At 38.8% G+C, this 21,985-nt stretch overlaps 1 protein-coding gene across 1 annotated transcript; it reads right to left on the reverse strand.

Annotated features, from left to right (window-relative positions):
* Window positions 1-177: 177 nt before the first annotated feature.
* Window positions 178-20,759, reverse strand: LOC110066816 (uncharacterized). The gene is made up of 27 exons (XM_020774064.2): window positions 20,485-20,759; window positions 16,996-17,159; window positions 14,708-14,783; window positions 13,829-13,947; window positions 13,293-13,340; window positions 12,840-12,920; window positions 12,195-12,253; window positions 11,542-11,699; window positions 11,391-11,435; window positions 11,007-11,043; window positions 10,450-10,568; window positions 9,550-9,624; window positions 9,247-9,300; window positions 8,893-8,945; window positions 8,155-8,272; window positions 7,641-7,943; window positions 6,775-7,224; window positions 6,063-6,429; window positions 5,556-5,710; window positions 5,078-5,231; window positions 4,327-4,886; window positions 3,514-3,802; window positions 2,846-2,959; window positions 2,649-2,747; window positions 2,266-2,352; window positions 1,634-1,776; window positions 178-879 (listed from the first exon to the last, which is right to left on the reverse strand). Exons 2-27 carry the CDS (start codon window positions 17,061-17,063, stop codon window positions 676-678), a joined length of 4,035 nt encoding a protein of 1,344 aa, XP_020629723.2. The 5' UTR covers window positions 17,064-17,159; window positions 20,485-20,759; the 3' UTR covers window positions 178-675.
* Window positions 20,760-21,985: the final 1,226 nt, after the last annotated feature.

Consider the following 21,985-nt stretch of genomic DNA (forward strand, 5'->3'; position numbering starts at 1 on the left):
TGTAACTAATCTTAGCAAACACAAACACAGCATCAGGAGCGGGCATCTCGTTTATTGATGCCCGAATTGACTTTCAAGTAGTTTTTTTTTTTTAATTTTTCCCATCTTCTGCCGTCCGACCAGGGTTCATGTGATAGGGGTAGGCCAATTTATAAAACAATAACAGTGAAGACCGCCTTACGAAAAGGCATTAGCCATACATTTCTTTATTTAACAGTCTTGGTTCCCATCTAAAATAACAGTTTAAGATATGGGGAGGGCTATAATACATGATAATGTACGTAAGTATGTAAAACAACTGCTGTGGTCTTACACCACAAGCCAACGGTCACAATGGGTCGTAAAACTTAACATGAACTCTGCGGATTCTCCTGATATCGAGAATTGCGGGAACTTGAACGAATCGCAATATGCTGACCACTCGCTGAAAATCTCACCACAAATCACCACTTTAACTACAATTTATATAACAAGCTCTCTGCGTTATTTTTTTTCTCTCGCACAAAGCCAAAACCAACAGTCACGCTAACCTTGCAGACAAGAGCTTGGCTCTACACAACACTAACAGGAAAATTTACAATAGCCAGACCTTTCAAATTAATACATTACTACAGAAGTGCATCTTAACTACAATATTCTCTTAAGTCGGAGGGAGACAGGACACTAGAGCCCAGGTCAATGGTGGTAGAACCCAGCCGTCTGTGATGGAGCGGCTTGGTACGGCGATTGAAAACGGACATGCGCTGGAGCAGAAGGACTAGTTACCAAGTATTGAGGCGAACTGTTTGGTATCCGCGGCGGTGGCTGTGACGGAGAGGGAAGCTGGGGCGCGGCCGTTGCTATGTAGTGAGTTGGATGTGAATGACTTATTCTGTAACTCTGAAAGAAAAAAAAAATTAATTCATTATATAGTGTCTCTAGTGGAAAAGAAAGTTACCAGCTTTTTGGAGGTATAGTCTAGAATAGAGCGGTTTTCATTTGAGTGTTGAAAAGCAATAGATCATTTTCACGTTACGTCATCACTTTCTAAAATCCAAAACTAAAGAGCCACCAAAGTTTTCATCCTCATCAGGCATAAGAGGGGGTATATTTATATCTGTTTAAAATTTTACAGTTCAATAGCGTGCTTCGTTTGCAAACAGAGCATTTTGAATTTCAGGGTTATGGAGGTGTAAATTTCTGCAAAACATTTCGACTTATATCTGAAGCACAGGCCTAAAACTTAGAGAAGTGTCTTATTTAGTTATCTTCTATAACATCACAATTTCGTAGCGTTTTCAACTGGATGGTTTTCAATTTATTTTTTTATTGCGTGACAGTGAAAACGATGTATTGGTTTTGCATCACTACGCTGGACGAATGGCTTTAAAACTCGCGCCACTTTGTCATCCAATCAGAATTAAAACCAACACCAATCGTGACTCGTTCGCACACGTTTTCCCGCGCTTTGAGTCAGCTGCATGTAATTACTTCAAGTTTTGATTGGTTCACTGGATTGTCTGTGTCTTTTGTGATTGGCTGAAGTGATTGCATTGGTTCTGGTTTCACTACACTCGATAGAAAACCGCTCCAATGCCAAGTCAATCTGCAAAAATATAAATAAATGAGCGAATAGACAAAGGCAGAAACCTACCGCTTGAGGAAACTGTGAGAGAAGCGAGGGACGATGTGGAATATGTGTGGAGTGTGTGTGCGAGGAAGCAACTGCCATCGGAGTGTTTATGTAGATGTTGGAGTTCGAATTACTATCCTCGTCCTCAATTTCCATAGCATCACCTGCACAAGTACAAAGTGAAGCACATTAATGGTGAAGTCTGCATACGAGCCAAGTGGCCCATCAGGCCGGAGGTGATCCCGGCTTCTGTAGCATGAAATGACTGGGAGTATTTCTACTCCTCTCAGGATACGATGTTAGTCAATCGCAAGGTTATCCCCAGCCTTAAGTTCCCCAGTACCCATTTATACACCTGGGAGGAGAGATCGAGGCACTGGGTGAGTAAAGTGTCTTGCTCGAGATCACAAGACAATGTCCCGGACTGCTCGATCCGGAGACAAGCGCACTAACTATGAGGCCACCGCGCCTCCCATGAAGCTCATTAATAGTCAACACAAATATTTCTACCAGCGTTCAACATGCTTTCGTTGACTAAGAGTCCCAGAAATTTCGTTGATGAATTCGGAAAGCGAGTGGAACTATTCCTTCATTCCGTCAAAGGTTATCAGACTCCACAAGTTACACAAACCCAAGGCAGAGTTTAAACGTACCAGTTATTTCCACAGGCGTATTGGAAGACTCGTTGCTGCTGGTACTGTTGCTTGGAGATCTGCCAACCACTGTTGAGGGCTTCGAATCTAAGGTTAGAGGGGCAGAAGGCGTTAAATACGAAACTTAAATAGAAACAAAAGCCACTCCATTTTTCGGGACCAGTGCGAAAGTATAGTTATATTATATATGCATACTCAAAAAGAAATGCCAAGTTACTTAAGCCTTAGTTTACGAATATAGCAGTCAATGATTCCATATGCACACTGGAAAATGAAAATTAATGTTCGGCAAGTCAACACGGAAAAAACTACACTTCAAACCTGCCCTTTAATTTTTAACCAAGTACTGGTTTCAAAAACATGACTATTAACAAGAGAAATACCTTTTTGCAGGTGCACGGCAAAGAATGATGACAGCTTTTCATTGGCCTTGGCCAGACTTTCCTCTTTTTTTGTCAGCTCTTCATGTTTCTTTTGAATTTCTGCAAGCAAACAAGTGTCTTGTCACGCTCCGAGCATTAATTAAGAAGGAAATCACCAGACATCAGACAAAATTTCAAGAGATATTCAAAACCCTCACCTCTCTTGAGGCGTGAATCCCCGTCACCGTACATGAAGCCTTTTCCTTCTCTTGAAGAGGAACTACCTCTGTCATACGCACTGCTAGGAGCTTTTGTCAGCCGACGCAAGAGAACTAAAAAAATACAATGCCAGTGAATACGTTCATCTTATTGTGTTTCTGAACTCAAAGTGCAGGGTTAATATTACCTACATGTGGTACTAAGGCCTGCTGTTTTATAAAAAGGTCACATAACATGTCCCTCTAAACAAAAAGACCATTTTCGCATTTTTAGTACTGGACTGGCACTAGCTTACAATGGATGCCCATGTGGAGGAATGTCATGGAAAAGAAACCTCATTTGCATTTGAAAAGACTCCTCGCATTGGCCTCAGTTGCAAGCTAGTATCAGTCCAATACCAAAACCTTATGCACACGCACACACAGTCAGGGAATTCATTAAGGGCCAGGAACCAGGCAAATTAACTGGCCGTGAGAATGGTTTTGACCGCCTGGTTTGACCATGTATTGGAAAGTTTTTCTGATTGAGAAGTTCAGTTCCAAAAGTTTTGCCTGCCTGTGAAAACCACTTGCTCTCCTGCTGAAAACGTTGATGAAACCCCTGACACTGCATGTCGACAACACAGAGTGATAGCATTTTATTTATGTCAGCAGTTCAATCTGTTTACCAGATGATTTGTCCTCTGAATCCGGACTGACAGGTTCCAAATGAGGTCCATTTATGTCCCCACCGCTGACAACTGGTCGATGAACAAGCGATGGCGTCGTAGAGGATGCACTGAGATTCGGAAGTGATGCGCTTAGAGATGACGATTTTATAACCGACGACGAGAAGCTTGATGCAGATGAAGAGTTCGACGGAGGCGTCACAACAGCTGTATGTTGCGGGAACGTTCTTGGCGGCAAGTCCACTGACAGTCTGTTACGAGATCGGTTGCGATATTCTAACAAGGACACCTGCAGAATAAAAGAATAGCTAAGCTCAACTGCATAATGACATTACTGTTTCTATTACTTGTGGATCTAAAAGGCTGTGTGATTTGTAACCCACCTGTAGAATAACGGTAATTTACAGCATATCAAGGAATTATTGATATCTAACTATGGATTGATCTTTCTCAAACTCATTAATTCATCAAATTTAAACAAAGGAAATCACGACTGTGAAGGTGTTTGGATATCTGATCTTAAGAAGCATAGCTTTATACGATTTTATTTCTCCGTTTTCTCCTTAGTTTTAGTTTCGATTGAGAAGATATATCAAACACTCGAGACAGTGTTTGACCACATTTCCACACTCCTCGAAGTTTATCAAAAATACTGCACTACGAGTCGTATTTTCAACTCTCTTCTCAGTGTCTGGAAATGTGGTCAAACACAGTCGTTAGTGTTTGATATTATTTAAAATAAAAACTGTTCATACCTGCAGTTCTCCTCTGTAACATAACAAACCAGAACGTCGTTTAGCTAAGCCTTCTCACCTTTTTCTTTCCCGGTGTTCCAGACGAGTCATTACTCTGAGAAAACTGCACCACAGACTGCCCAGCGATGGGCGTCACCACAGCTACAGGTGACACAGAACTTGTCACCAAAGGAACACCATAACCAGGGGACAAAACAGGATTTGTGCTAGTAACGGGCGAGTTATTTACAAGTCTTGGATCACTGGGTCTTCTCTGCAAAATTCCAGAGTCACTAGTTGTCACTGTGATAGCACAATTCTGTGAAGTGACTGTTGAATTTTTAGTCTCTATTGAGCTTGATGCAATAGAAGTGTTAACTTTCAAAAGTGTTTGTTCCCTCAAAGAAATTCGTTCATTGTTTGTGATAGGTTCTTCTTTATGAGGTTGTAAGTCGTTCACACTGTCCGCTAATACAATCTGCACTTGCTGTTCCAGTGCAACAGGTGAGCTTACAATAAGTGGTTCCTCGCACAGCGCCTCGCCAGATATAGTTTGTGATGTCAAATTAGCAGATTGCTCTGATTCAGACGCCATCTTTTGGTACCTTCTTAAATGTCGTTTCTTGAGGGGCAATGGATCTGTTGAAACATGACAAAGAACATGGAATTACAATTACAGGTAAAACCAGGTAAAATTAAAAAGCTTCTTTTTCATATTCATAGTTAACTGTACAATGGACAAAGCACACAGCTGCGTGGTCCTGTGAACCATTTCAGAGGAAGACAAAAGGGAACAGAGCACTGGGGAAATTCCACACAGATATACATACCTATAATTTTAGGGAGACCATTTCTCCTCAGCGAAGACGGAATTGTTTTACCATTTACCAGCCCACTCACAGCACTGCCAACATTGAGTTTGAAACCATTTGGAGGCCTTTCATTGACCATGTTCTGACCATAAAGGTATTGAAATAACCACCTCTGCAAGGGAAAGAACAAAGAAATTGTAGCTGGTTGGGAAAAAAAGGTTTTCATCCATCTCTCAAAATACTAATTATCATTACTGATTATCATACAGTACCTTCACTGTTAGTGATGAGAATTCAGTGTCACACCAAAAAAAAAAACATTCCTCTTGTGTTGACAAGCTTCTTTACATTACCTTGGTTTACTTAACAACTTTGAAAGGTTGTTAGGATAAGCTAACCATTGATCACTCATACTCCACAAATAGATGTTTGATAATTGAGCTTAACTGAATCTCAAGCTAAAAATAAAATTGAAACTAGTCTTGCTTTCAAGTACCTTCTTTAGTGATCCATACAAAGGGCTGGATCTTGTAACTCGGTGGCCAAACTTCACAGATGCCACAGGACTTCCAGGCGCAGGTCCTGGGCTTGTTCGCTCAGTAGCAGAGCCACTGTAACCACTTGTTACACTCTCTGCACTAGTTGGGGAGCCTATGCGCGGGTGAATACGATAACAAAATGTAAGTAAACCACTATGATGAAGGAACTGGGAGACATGACTTGTAGTCCTGATATCAACCTCAGGTTGCATTCTTGGAGAAGGAAAATCAACTACAGGTGTAGCACAGTAGCTCTCCCCATAATGATAGCAAGGCTTAGAGCTATAGCTTGGAACAATTAGATTGGAGGTCTCTAACATGAATCAATCAGCTATCAAGGGGCATTGATATGGTGGAGGAATTATTTTTGCAAGAACTGGGAAACTTAGCGGTATGTTGTAGACAGGGGTAACATCAATATCGATAGCACCATATAATTTCAGACTTCACTAGAAAATAACTACCTGAAGTTGACGGACATGGACTTGGAGTATTTCTGCCACTGCCGACAGCCACATTTATCTCAACAAGACATTCTGCAAGTGAATTATTCAAGTCCTTGCCTAACACACTACTATCCACTGTACTTGGTGAGCACTCAGTATCAGCAGGAGCAGGCAACACATTTTCTGAAAGAGTATTTGCACTGTCTGGTAGAATATCTTGTTCAGTTGTGCTACTGGCAGTGCTGAGTACAAGCTTTGGTTCACTCTCCTCTCTTGGTGTAATGGGGGAGTTAGGAGTAGAGGCTTCACTGTGATCTGCTAGCTCTGTCTTTACAGACACTGTGGTGTCTTTGGTGGGAGTTTCTTTCACCTCTTCTTCTCCACTCTGAAATAAAAACAAAACACAACATGAGTTTTTGGAAATAAATTTATAACAGTTTTCATTAAAACCTGGATCACTGGATGATGCAATTCAAGAGTGTTCGCTGGCTCAGCTTCTATGTTATATATGACCCATTAAACCATGCGCTGGAAACCTAACATGGTAAGCTCACACATAATTTTTCACTTCATTTTTATTTGCATTTTATTTTAGTTTTCTACATTTTGGGGAAAAACAATTATTCCACTCACACTAGTTGGAAATGAGATGATTATAGCACAATTTTCGATTAAATTGTTACATATCTTTCATCATGACACCCAGCCTATCCCTTCAATAATTACATACCTGCTTAGTATCCTTAGGAAACCTAAAGCTTCTGTTAGGTGAAGTGGATGGAGTCACAGTGCTAGGTTCCTGTTCTGGTAATGACGATGCAGATGTCACCTTTGGCGTCGTGGGAGTAGTGGCATTGCTGCTGTGATCATCTGGAGACAAAGGTTCTGAAGAACAACTTGACAGCCTGGCTCGCTTTCTTTTAAAGCCTGGTGCTCCTGTTCGTCTCTTACTCAAGGCCCTCTTTATCCCCTTAATATTCTTACTGAGCTTGTTAAACGTCACATCTTGGTTGACTGGGCTAATCAGCTCATGTTTGTGTTCTTTCTGGGTTTGCTGTTTCCGTTTTTCTTTCTTTTCCATTTCTTTAATTTGCCTCAGGTATGCCTCCAGCTTTCTTTCCTCTCTGCTCTTCTTGCCTCGCTTCTCAGGGTTGTTTTCTATGTCAGAGTCGCTGTCACCCTACAAAACCATGATACCATAACATTAGCATCATCATCACTTACTCAGGTGGAGGCAGCATGGCAGAGTGGTTAGTATGCTAGACATGAAATCTGGAGGTTGCTGGTTCAAGTCCCACTCTGACAACTTAGCTGAAGTTGTTTCTAGGTAGACCCAAGTTCAACTTGTCAGTCATGCTTGGAAATAGCCAACTGGTCTGCATCCTGCCAGTTGGAATGTTTAAGCCTATTATGTCTGGTTGATATATTTATTTCGTCAGGTTAAGTGTCATGCAGGTGAACTAACTATATGCATGTGTAGCTAAGCACATTGACCACTACAAACAACTACATTTACAACATCACTCTTTTTACCACTGCTCTAACTTATTTTATTCATATCAAACCTTCACATCACAAGATGTTTATTTTTCTCACCTGCAAGCTCTGACTATTACCCAGTGACACTCTGAGGGGGGACATCTTTTGATGTGGGCCGGAGTTGCTATCCTCGTCATGTGCCTTAAATTTTTTTTGTGTGTGGTTATCATGATTTTGATTCTGGAATTTAAGGTTGTACTTCATCACGCCACACATGTCTTGAGCACAAGCACAGTCCAGGTAGCTATTGTACTCTTCAAACTGGAACTCAAATGGGATTGTGATTTCGGCCCCTTTTGGTAAGGGACTTGACGAGAAGATCCCTAAACAGACTCTCCCACTGAGCATGAAGTGCCGGACCTGAAATAGCAAATTCAATCCAATGTTAGACCATAGAGAGAACAATTTTTCTTATGACAAACAGCAGTACTATCCACCTTTAAATGTGTCAAATATTTTTGCTCTACTCCAAGACAAAATAAATCTGAAACTTCAATTGTCCAGATTTGGCTGGTGAAAATAGCACAGGACTGGAATTGTCCTAAGTTGGAACCTGTGAAATGTTACTCACCACCGAGTTGGGAGAGCAGGACCTTCTGGCAAACCTTGCATCATTACCATGAGTTCTTGCATCCACACACAACTGTAAGTGGTCAAGTTTTGAATAATAGAAGACGTATGGACTGCACCTGTACATGAGAAACAAGCATACGGGGTGCTTTACTCAGAGAGACATACAGCTAGATGTACATGTACATGTGGGCAAACTAAGCATCCATGAAGCAGGGCTTTCAAAAAGGGCTGGAAACAGGGAAAATTGACCGGTGGGGAGGACAGTTTTGACCGCCTGGTTTGACCACGGAGAGTGAAGCTTTAAAAGAAGTTCTGTTCAAATAGTTTTGCCTGCCTGTAAAAAACCAGTTGCCTTCCTGCTTAAAACATTAATGAAACCCCTGCAATGAAGTGGTTTGGCGTGTTCCTAATCCCACTGTTGCAGCCCTGTTCACAGTGCCTGCAGATAGCCCAAGCCCTGTTACATGCAGTTTGTCCTACCATTATGCCATAATAGATGACAGTAAACTTCTGGCATATTTCTGCAGCAGCCAGTGCTACATGTGAAAGTGAACTGTCCTGCCCAACAACACATTATGGCACATTACATTACAGCAGTGGCCAAGGCATTCATTTCCTACAGTTACATGTAGGATATGTATGATACATTTATATCTAATTTGAAAAACTAAACCAAACTAAACTTAACTCATTTCAAAAACTAAACCAAGGCACTAATTAAAAGCAGAAAAATTACCTTTTGAAAAATGGATTTTCTGATTCAAACTTGGAGAGGAGCATGAGTTTTCCCTGAAAGAAAGAAGAAAAAACGTTTTTCAAAAGTCACAAAATTGCCCTCAAGTTTCCCCCAGATTCTTAGTTTACGGTTTTGGGGAAATAGCATAATGATTCCAGTATGGCTTCAAAAAGAGAGTTGCAATTGAGATCTACAAGTAAACTACAAAAAAGCACCAAGTCCTGAACCATCCCATACCAAGCAGAAAATATTAACTCTCTTTGTGTACCATCTTCTACTTCCAATTTGAATGTCTTACTTCTTTTTCAGTCCAGATAATTAACTCCGGTTACATTCATGTACGATAACACTAACCTTGCACTGAACAATGAACTTGTCTTTGTCCATGTCTTCTGTGGCAACGATACCCTACAAAAACAACAGAAAGGCGATATGATTTAGATCTGATCAATGTTTCTAGAAGATCAACACCATTTCAAACTCCACCTCAATCACAATGCTTAATATAGGTTTGTTTCAGTAACCAACATGTTCCTATAGCCTTATAAAACTTAGCAGTCCTCTCCATTTTTACTAATTGGACAATAAATAGATCAATTTATTACATATAATAACTATCAAGAATGGATAAGCTAGGAAGTAGCAAACAACATTTACCTTTCTACATTGCTGCACTTCTACAACTTTGCATAGCTGATCATCACTGGCAACAGATGGCAAGAATCCATTTTCCTGAAGAAAAACAAACTCAGTTTAAGATACAGGTACAGACTCACTCAAGGTGAGTGGTTAAAAAAGGACACACTACCCATTTTAAAACACCATGTGCCAGTGTTTACCAAGCACACAGAAAACATGGTCAAGTATCCTACATGTTAAGAAGGTTTTACAGTATGTCAATTGTTTCCAAGTGATCAAGCTTCCTACAGGCTTTCCAAATTTTGGACATGTAAACAGTAATAGCCATTTTCACAGTTAACTTTTCTCATTTAAACATGCATCAGGGCTCCAAAAAGGTGCCATCCCATTGTGAGGGACAAGCTGGGCAAGTAACTTTTCATTCTCAGTTGCCCAATGGGCAAGGAATCAGGTAAGTCATCTGCCAACTAAATCATTAAAAGAGCAAACTAAGACTTGCCCATAGCAACCAGAATTTAAGAGCAACTTGTCCCAGGGGCAGCTGGAATTCACGTTTTTTGTTAGCCCTGCTGAAGGCATGGCAAATGTGGGCAGAAACTACAACACTGCCTGAAATTGTCTCACATACATGTTGGATTACCTTCTAATGCAAATGAGAAAAGTTATCCGTGAAAAGAGCTATTGCCTCTAGGAAAAACTTTCAGAAATTGTCAATGAAAATGAATAGTGTTGTTATTAGTTCATATAGTGTGATCATCCAGGTGAGTGTAGTTCTGAAAAGAACTGCTGTTGGTTGTCACCAACAACAGTTCTTTTCAGAACTACACTCACGCGGACGATCACACTATACGAAGTATTGATACTCCTGGGTTCAAACCATTTACTATGCAGTGTTGTTATTGTAACAAACAAACACACCTGTATTGAGTTTAGAGCTAGTTGTTCCAGCTCCTTGCTGTAAATATTTTCTTTCAACTCCTCGTAATTATCAAAAGAATTGCATGTGTTGTCCCATGCCTCGTTAGTTTCCTCATCAACTGAAGAAAAAAATGAAACTTCAGACAAGTGTGGGAATTGTGTCATGTTCAACACTAATTAAGAAAAATTTTTGAAAGTATATAAAAAGCCAGTCAACACTTACCAGAATATTAATTGTACAGTGGACGCTCTGTTTGGTCAATCAAATCTATCAAACTATATTTTATATTGTGCCAGACATACAGCAAGCCTGTGGTCTAAGAAACATTTCAAAGAACCAAAGGTTCCTAACCACAAAAATATTAAGCTTGTATGAAAAAAGTAATTTTTATCGAGTCACCCAAAGGCAAAAGTCAGACGACTGTTGAACCTGGGTGCTTTTAGAGCACAGCCCTGTATACACACATACATGTAGGAACCACACAATATACATGTCATGGTAACAGAAGACTATGAAAAAAAGCTTTTTGAAAGCCTAGAGGAAGAGATCAACTCACCAGGAACAAATCCAGGGGCAGGCTTTTGCTTCTGTCTCTGTATCACAACCAGATCAAGGGTACATCAGTAAACTAACAACAATTTTTATCCTTCATTAACCCAAATAACTTTTTTCTTTCAAATTCTGAAAGCATCTGGGAGTGTCTTTACTTTGTAACAACGCCAGCAATTGGCACACAGGCAGAATTTCAAAAATATAATTTTTCCAACAACTATGATTGTATCTATCCATTGTCCAGACTTTTGTGAAGAATAAAGAAAATTACATTTGTCAACTACACACCCAACAAGAATGACTAAATTTTCAGAACTTACACTAAAAGAAATGCTTCACTACAGAAAATCAAGAACCTGGGACAGAAGGAAAATAATTTTGCACCTACCCGCCTTCTCTTGGGTTTCTTCTCCTTATCGTGATTTTCACTAGCCTGTTATGCAAAACAATTCAGTAAGAAAATCACAAAATTAACAGTTAAAAAAAAGAGATTCCCTATGGTTAATGAAGATGCCAACAAAATAAAAGATTTTACTTACATGAAGAATATCTTTATCTTTAACCTTGATCTTGTTAGGGCCCCGTTTTCGCTTTTGGTTAACTTTAGCTGTTAGCGTGATCCTTGTTGGTGTATTAGAAATGGCAGTGTAAGATGGCGTGTCCCTGTCTTCTTCACTATCATCATCGTCATCATCATCTTACAGAGGCAAAGATATTTATGTTAGAATTGTCAACAACTTTATCAAAAGGTGACTAGAAATGGAAAGACATCTAATTGAGCTTAAATATTAGCCAAAATGTTATCACAAAAAATTGGTCAGTAAAAAACTAGGCAAGAAATTAAAATATTGTTAAAGGACAAGAGGCAGTTGTCAGGGCTGTGCTCTAAAAGCGCCTGGGTGCCACAGGTGACTGACTTTTTACCTTTGGGCAACTGAAAAAACTCACTTTTTTCATATTAGCTCAGGTTTTTATGGTTTGGAACCTTTGGGCTCCTTGTAATTTTGTCTTAGAACACAGCCTTGCTTACCCAATGAGCGTAGTGCTACATGTTAGCTAAAAGAATCAAAACATCTCTGAAATCATTCTATTAGTGGCTGCAAGGAAGCGTTACATGTATGTTTAAAGGCAAGGAAAAACCTGGAGAAACCATCAAGGAGTGCTCAAGGATGAGGACAATTCAAGGACCTACCACTTTGCTCCTCTCTTTTCCGCTCTTGAATTGCCCTGGCCCTTTCTCTGTCCAATGTTCTAGGAAGGCAGAAACATGTACACAAGAGGTCCACAATTAAAAGTATATTACATGCAGATGGGAATTGAAAAGAAAGAGTGACAATGTCCTTAAGACATAAATCTCACTTTGTTATTGAAATGAATATACTTTATGCCAAATGCTTGTGAGAGTCCTTGATATATTTTTAAGCCAGTGTCAGTGCAATACACTGTCTTGAAAGCAGACAGGTGCAATGAATACAAAGGGAGTCTAATCAACCAAGGATATTGTCTAAATGCAGAATGGATCTACATGTATGGTATTGTACATATTGATATTCAACAAGGACAATTTATAATTTTGAGATAAGCATTAACCAATTCCCTAGCATTTTACATAAGAAAAACTCTACACGTCTAGATGACACTTCAAGCAGTCTTTTCCATTAACTAATTAATTACTCCATGCCATTAATTTTTGTCCAAGGCTGTACCAGAATACTTTAAACACTAATGATTATGTATGTCACACAGAAAAAAAATTGTATACAGCTAATAGCCTTTTAGATTTTCAAGTATAGTTGCACGCAATAACTTGATTACTCATATTGAAAATGTTTCTTACCTCGGTTGACACTGATCACAAAGGTAGTTTTCAGGCACGGCATCAGAGCTGATTCCCATACACTCTATGTGCTGCCACACACTACAAGAAAAAATAAATTACAAAAAAAAAGAAAAGATAAATTTAAGCATCCTTCCATACAGCATCATTCCTACAGTTTTTGGAAAATTTTCATACTATGCACTTGAAAATTTGGAAATATGAGTTACACATACATGAACTAAAGTAACATTGACAAACCAGCCAGCACAATTCTCATGAACTCTACAATAGACCAATTTCGAAATATTAAAATTCAGCCTAAAACAATGGACCTCAGTACAAGGCTACGGGAAATAACTACAGAGTTTGTGGAGTTTATTTTGGAGCCTTGTGCTGAGGTCTATTGTGTTAGGCAGAATTTTAATATATCGAAATTGCTCTATTACATGTAAGCAACACAGGAAAACAAACCTGCACTTGTCGCAACAAATCATGTAGCCATCATCATGATCAAACTCACTAGAAGGAGAGAGAATGATCATGAACCATTAAAATGCATTTATTAATATTTCAAGTGTCGAGTGTTAGCATATTCCCAATGATGTCTTACTTTCTAAGAAATGGTAATACTAAATGGAATTTTTTCTTTATCCATTCTCCAAGATTAATTTTCCAGTCTGTACAATTGACCATACTTGAACAATGATTGAGCTACAATAAAGATCACAGATACAGCTAAGACCTGGTTACAAGCTAATTTCACCAGCTGAAAGAGAGCTTATCACTGGCTGAAACTTCACTAGAGAACAAAGACGAAGCTCAACAAGCCAGAAAAGCAGCCCAAACTTTTACAAATGTGTCTGCCAACTGTCTTTTCAGCTACATCCCTGACAAAGATGTTGCAGAGAAATATCTACTTGCCAAGAAGATGAAGGATGCAAACACAGTTGATAACTGCACGTTTAGGTCACTTAATATTCCTAGTTGAAAGTAATAAGCTTTCTTACCAAATACACCTCGTAACACCATCATCTTCATCATCCTCATTCCCTGTATCAACATCTTCAGGCCCTGGACTGTTAGAATCAGGAGGCGTCATGGGAGGAGGCTGTCCATAGTTATGATCCTGAAATAATCAAAGCATGTTAGTATAAGCAACCAAATGGCGACAAGTGAAATTACAAAAAAATTGGCATTAGATTGACTTTTCAAAGCTCACAAAACAACCGCCTAAAAGAAAACAATGACCTACTTTACTAAGAGCTACGATGCATTTAAAAATACAAATTTAATGGTTATTTATACGTAAGGTAAGAACAAAAATAATGTATATAATTTATTAGTAGGTAATACCATTGACTTAAAAGTTATATAGCTCCCAGTGGAGTGGCTAACAGAAGATGTACCACAGTTTACATGAGCATGTTGAGGTTCAATTTTACCCTGGGTGTGGTACAATCTGGTATTTTGTACCAAGGAAAAATTAAACCACAACATGTACATACATGAACACACATTGGCACAAGTAGAAGTAAATGTACATTTTTGGGCTTCCACTGAGAACAGTTTGGTGGAACTTTTAAACAATTGTCTTAATACCAAGCCATAATACCAGCTGGCATCCTTAAGGGTCCACCATAGTTCTAACTAAGTAGCTTGTATACCCACAAGGCCACTTAGTCCTTGTTGAATAACACAGCAAGGCAACTAAGGTAAGTCTGCATACCGGCCAAGTGGCCCCTTATCCCAGTTTCTGTAGCATGAAGTGACTAGGAGCATTTCTACTCCCCCCTGGATGGGATGCAAGCCCCTCACAGGGCTACCCCCAGCATTAAAATGGAGTTTCATTTGTAAACTTCATCCTTGAATGATTTAGCTTAGCTTACCAAGATATGGGGTATGTGGCGAATGGAGGCAATACTTGGCATTTTTGGTGCTGTGCTAGACTCAGCAGGCTGAGGGCTGAAAATAAATGAGAACAATTTATTAGCACTTTAATTGTGTCTGTCCATAACTAATTACAAAGCCATTTCAATCACCGAGCCACTTCTGAAGTGAAAAGAAATACAGCAGCTGGGACAAAGAGCATTAATCCTTGCTTGATTATAAAGTACATTTGTAAACACGAGACTGCTAAAATGATAACTTTTTCACTTTGCATATTACCAGTATTATTTATTTATTAGCACAAGTCTCAAAAGGAATATGTGGTCATCCAAAACCATAAATTCTGTTTCAGTTGAGAGAAGATGACATGAGAGGTCAAACATGAAAATGATATTTTATAGAAGTTTGCGTGGTCTTAGTACAAAACAACAGAGGGTACAAAGACCAAATGACAATGTATTGTTTTACATTCCACAATTTCAGCTGGAGAATATCTAGTTGCTGAATTTGATACAACTGGTTGTAATAAAACCCAATCCCTGGAGCATTTGGAATGTTTAGGATTGAACAATAAAGAGCATTATTTTAGCCCTGAAAAACTATATCCTGTTTTCCTCGCTATAAACTTAGGCAGTAGACAATTCTATTTACAATTATGGGGCAAACATTGAAATAAAAACTTCATCATTGCATAACTGGATTAGAGGTTTACTGTCCATTTCAAAACAAAAGCAGTTTAGGTTCCAATAACACAATGAGCGGTCTTCTTTAGATTCCTCACTCTTTCAATGTCAAATCAGAAAAGAAAAATAATCACAGAGGGTATTGCTACTTTACTTGTTCCATGATGTTTATATTAACAATAATAATGCTTTCTATCAAAATACCCATGTTACTTAGCAACAAATACAATAGATAGCAACAGAACACTACCTTAATAAAGCTGTAATGTTACACTTTGGTTAAAGTCAACGCCAAAATGAAAGGTGTAAACAACAGGTATAAATCAAGGGAATCAGACACAACTCCAAAAGAACCAGACGAAAATCCAAGCACAGAAAGAAACGATAACAAAAAATAAGTTGGCAGTCTCCAATGGGCTGTTATCTCATAATAACTTGAATAGTACATCAATCCCCCTGAGAGCCAGGGAGCAATAAGCTACCATATTTTTACTAACAACTAAATGTCTGTTGGTGTTAATAAAACTGCTCTCCGACTTGGTAAATCTTATTATCATTTTTAATGTCCTTTTAATGCCGAGAACCTTCTATCCTTATATTCATGATTCATGCCCAAGTTTCAGTGACTTTAACAGTGGTCACTGCAGGTTGGTACTCTATAATGGAACTCCTAAGAAGCTGAACACTGTGTTTGAAGATACATTGTGCACATTTGAGAAAATTTCTGTTACTGAAATAATGTTAGGGATAACTGAAAAACTCCATGTTGAAACAGTAGCAGTATTAACATCCTGTCTGTGAGGAGAATTAATATTCCCAAGTCTTAAGCACCATAGAAACCAGGGTTACTATCTTCTATGTACATGTATGTTGTGCTTTAATTGTACCCTTTGTACCATTTGGTATTCTCCTTTGTTCTGGTGTATGGTAATAATACATGATAACAAAATAAAACAAAGGAAAAAACCAGATTGTACCAAGGTTAAAATTGAACCACAACATGTACATTCTTTCTGTGCCTGTGTCACCATTTGCAAACAGAATCACCTTTCCTCATTACATACATTAACTAATTAATACGATAATTTTGTCATGCTTTACTCGTGAAATTACCTAAACATTATTTGATCATTTACATGTGTGTTTGTAAGGAAAAGAAATATAATGGATATAATGGATAAGAAAGTATGTTAGCCCCTATTAGCACTCAGTGCAATGTATCAAAATTATCAGCAATTAATACAGCTGTACAGGTACATCTACACTATTAACCAATAAATATGACATGGCAGCATTCACTATTCAAGCAAGTGTTCTATTAGTTGGCAAAACTATATTACTGATCTGACAACGTCAATTACCTAAAACTTTGGCATGAGTTAATTTTCACAACATAAATCCAACAGTTTCCATTAAAAACAAACATACAAACAACTTCACTTCAGACCCAACAACATTGTAATTCTCCCTACTGATTCTTAGAGTTTTGAGAATTTTGTAGCAAATCACAAATGAATCCCATGTGTGATTACTTTCTTTCCTCTAATCACATGGCCGTCAGCAGTGCTGTGATACTATAGAACAAGAAAAATTAAATTACTCACTCAGATCCAGCAGTCATGGGCTTTGAAAGGCCTGAGGGTGCTGTTTCTAACAGGAGGTTGACACTCATTACTTTTTATCTGCATGATTCATCAGGGGATGGAAGCTTAACTGCCATTAAATACGAAGCCATGGTCCACTATTGTGCTCGACAAAGCAACCAAACCTTTGAAACAAATTTGACAAGTCAGCTCTGGGTGAGCATTGACACTTATGTAAACATTAACAGACATCTGGCAAAGGAAAACTCTGCTCTTTACTGACAGCCCTCCATGTGAATAGAACACTTCTATGTTAGAATAATAGGGTATTATAATGGTGATGTTCTAAGATATTTCATTGAAAAGCTGCTCGTCAAATCATTCTCTCTCAACACTAATGCATAGCCTTAAATGTCTTGATGACAATGTTCTAAATCAAGGCTATCGTTACTATATTGAAAGAGACTGCAGGCCAAGTGTTTTATCAAGGTTTCCTGCCCCATAATGAGTTACATACTGATCTTGACAAAAGTACAATAGAAACTTTGGTGTGATAGAGACAGAATAAAAAGAACACATCCAACGCAAGATTGCTACTGATAAGCCCTTACAAAAATATATTGATGTCCACATGGTCTCCGAGCTAAACAACCAGAAATACAAATTGCTACAGAAATCAAACTTTGTAGCTTTCTATTCAAATATTCCCATGCACATATCCATGCGTAGCAGGCAAAAAGATAGGAAACATATATTAGACTACAACAGCCTTCATGCAAAATGCATCAAATCTCCAAGGGGAATGAATGAATGAATCTTGCATCATAAATATAACATGAAGCAACATTTGTGCTAATGAACGCAATGTAAATTCATGGATTGCAGGAGACAACATCAGCTTAATGAGCGCACAAGAAAACTACAGGAGCAAGAGATGTTACAGTTCTAAATCTAGAAATTAAGAAAGGTGTTCTTTTACATAAAATGGGCCTTAGGTGATATGGATATGGGCCTATGGGAAGATCTATTTGCATTTTGGTTGACACAAAGTTGTCATCAGTATTACGATGAAATATTCTTGCTATTTAAACATCAAATGTCCAATAAATATAGTTGGATTCTAATGACTGCAAGAGCCATCTTCAAATGCTGCCAGATCATGTTGAACGGTGATTCAAATTCGAACAAGCTCTACTACTTCTGAAAATTAGCAGATGTCGTGGTTGCCTGTGCAAGCTGTTATCATGGCAAGATGGCAAGTTTTTTTGCATTTCCCTTTGACCTGAACGCATTAAAAACAGGACAAGAAAAAAAAATATGCTTCATCATTCAACAGATCCAGTAAAGAAACACTTTATTTCTCAAAAAAACCTCAAGGTTAAAACAAACTGTAATCTATTTCTGTCGTATACGAATGTGTAGGAATATAACGCAATCGAACCATGATGTGTTGTTATTAAATGGAAACAGCCTTTAAAAGGAGCGTTGGCGAATTAGAAATTCAAAATATATGAAGGAGAAGCTTACATCTGATACTAGATTGTTTCGATAAAAGTAATCCAAGCGAAACAGTTCAACTCAACAAGTCGACTTTTGAAACCTTCACGAGGAGCGAAGGTTGCAAGGCGAAATTATCGACCACAGTGAATACTCTTGATCTAAAAAGCGACCCAACTAGAAAGCGGCGTTTTCTATCAAATAAAGCAAGAAAGGATAAGTTTTCGCTTTCTGAACACGCATTCGAATACAAAGCACCTAACCACGTCATGAAAAATACATGCAAATCGCGACAAAAATTGAAGCGGAACGCAAATGGAGTCGAAGAGTTTTCCAAAATAGGTGAAACTAATATGGTACATAAAACACATAAACATCAGCAAGAACAGTCTCTAAGCGAAGAATTAGTCGAGGTGTCGGCAAAATAAGGCCTGTAAAGCGACAGACATGCATTAATCATAACAGCCATAGTAGAAAGCGATGAAGCAAGCAGATGGTAGTCGTTCAAACAAACACGTTTCTTCAGACGCGGTTCACTTCGTCGCGACCACAATTTTCATGGCAGAGGACAGCGAAAACACGCCGGGCTTTCTTGGCAAAAAAGTAGGGTAGAAAATTCAATTATTAAGACAGAAAAAGACGACATTATAATAAACTTCGCAATCGGAAGAAAGGGTTCCACGAAATGAATTGAGATACGATAAATATTTGAACACTAGAAAAGGCTACGAACTAGCGAGACACACCTTTCCAATGCAAGCATTGTAAGCGCCTAAATAGCGTTTTTTTTCCTTCATCTGAGCAAAAAATAGCATTTCCAGAAAGAGTAAATCTTTCCTTGACGTGATGAGAATGCCCTCTGCTCGAAAATGTGAGGTTCTACTTAGCCAGCGACCGCCATCATAAGTGGATTTCATAATTCGACAAGACAAGTTCCGAATCCAAGTGTTTTCCGTCAAGAAAACACATCGAAACCAGCAAGATAAATCTGGAGGGGTATTTCTAGTCATTTGGGCGTCTAGCATGTTTTAAATCGCTAGCAGAGAAGCTATCACTCAAGGAAATTCTATTTCGGTCGTCGCATAAAAAACAAGTCGATAAAACAAAATGGCGGACGCGAGCACATGTTTAAGAGGTTTAAAACGAAACTTTCTCTTATTAAAAGAGGTGCACATGGTTTCGATAACAAGAAATAGCAAAAATATCGTTCTAGTTTTGTGGATGAGCCAGTAAAAGTACTTAGGAAACAGAATTTACCGCTTGTTGAGAGCAATCGCGAGATTTATCAACATGATTCGAGTGAATCGTCTGTAATTCTACAACATCAGGGAGACAACAAATGGATGACAATGGATCAAAATTACATCGTTTTGATGGTTTAGAAGCAATGTTTGTCGACTTGCCATCGCTTTCTGCTTATTCTACGAAGCTAAGTTCGTCTTACTAAGGTCAAATTACTGAATCACTTGATATACAAAATCTTCAGCGCTGAATCGCTTTGCTTTCACTCTATGGGGGTAAATGATAGATAAAAACATCCTAGCTCTAGAGAAGCGTTGAGACGTTCAAGTACGATCAAAAATTTGGCAAGACAAGCTAGTATGGTCATCACAATTCGCTCCTCTACGCTCGAGAAAAACATCCCAAGTAGGCGTATTGATTTGAATTCTAACCTTCGCTCTGAAGGGAGCCATAATGAACTTACAAATCGACCATATCTAGTTTCGCTTCTACAATTGAAACAGCGCAAAAGGAACCGGTTGGCATGATTAAACCTAACAATACCAACGTATGAAGCTAGAAACACAGAGAAACACACACACAACAACATGAAGTAGGAGCTGGCTGTACATAAACTTGAGCTTATAACATACAAACATATCAAATTATAAACCAGAAATAGGTGGTAGTTATCGTCGCAAAAATACTTCCTAGTTACACTTTATGGATCCACCATGTACCGATGAAACGCTAGGGTACATGGAGGACTGAAATATGACGCATTCGACCTACCTAACAGCGTCCGTTGAGGGTTGGTCAAGCACCACAGTCATCTAACTCGTGCCACTTTCACTGATGTAAAGTAACTTCAAATTTCCAAAACCAAAATTTCACTGACGCTCACTCCAACACACTGAAGACACCCTAAACTTGCAAGAGGGCGTCTGCTCTTTCAAAATGTCCTGATATAACACCGTTTGGTAAAGTATTTTTACAAAAAATACAACTCACTCAACGCCATTTGCAGTTGTTCTTGCTGCTTACGAAAGAAGACAAATTTCTTGTTGTTGCGCATGCGTTTTCACCTGTTGTCACGTGACGCTTTTACTGACGTCACACAGGAAACAACAGAGCGTGGCACGAGGGCGAAGGTGGTGTGATTCTTTTCCGTTTTTAAAACACTGGACTGAAAATCAGGAAGTGTAATGTCAAACAACGTTCGAGGAAATATCACAGACGGTTTTTGAAATAGATAAATGCGTTTAAACTTCAATTGCGAGTTGCTTTGGGCAGTGAACGGCCAAACGTCATTTGTCTTCGAATCTTCAATCAAGTGGAACCCAAGTTACGACATTGTTAATATTTGGATGAATGGAAGTTTTTTAATCGAAAATGTAAAACTGGATTTACACAAAACAATGGATTCCAACTTCACGTATGCAAATTTGGCGCTGGGCAAACAATGTCCTATAAAAATCAATCGACATAATTGTTTTCAAGCTTAATTCTCTTCGTTTCTAAAGTCAATAATTTACAGCACACCAAACTGAACAAGAACAAAAGATTCCTGATCGGTAATCTCTTTGGCTGTCGCTTGTGAAAATGTCGAAGGACATTAAAAATTGAGATTCTGCATTCATCCGAGATTGCTGGTTCTCTTCGACCGTCGTCTGGAATAGTGGTGTTTTAGTGAAAGATCACGACTTTTTCGCATGGGCAAGATCGTATTTCGCGACATCCGGTCTTTAAAGCGACTGACGCCGTGTTTCTTGCAACGTGGCTATTTAATCAACGAATAGAAGAACATGTTGTCTATAAATCGACGCCGAAGCTTTGTGTTCCGATGTTTCGTTTATTTTCGTACTTGTTTTATTTGTACACCAGTACAATTTTGTCTCCCTATGGTCGGTCTCGCCAAGACCTGAAGGTGTCGTTCTTCTCACCTGATGCTCCACAGGAGTTTATAACGACGAAGGTTACAAGATTTCCGCCTTGTTGTGGGGGGTCATAATAGTGGCGTTCTGATAAAATGAAAGCGTTGATCTTGTAAAGAACACGGATCAAAAAGACAGATCGGTCAAACGCCATATTAACGACGTTAAACAGAATCGAAAATTGAACGATCGATCTTGATTCAGCAGCTGGCTTTTACTGCGAGGAAATGGGAAAAAATGGCGCGACGTGCTAAATGGCGTGTTCTCAGAAATCTAGCTCATAAACAGGCTGTATAGCATGGAAAACGTAACAGAAGAGCTTTTCCTTTAAATATTCGTTACCGGATTCAAGTGTCACT

Source organism: Orbicella faveolata, unplaced genomic scaffold (genome assembly GCF_042242905.1).
Source record: "Orbicella faveolata isolate gen_17 unplaced genomic scaffold, um_ofav_v1 contig_4, whole genome shotgun sequence".
NCBI classification, from domain to species: Eukaryota; Metazoa; Cnidaria; class Anthozoa; order Scleractinia; family Merulinidae; genus Orbicella; species Orbicella faveolata.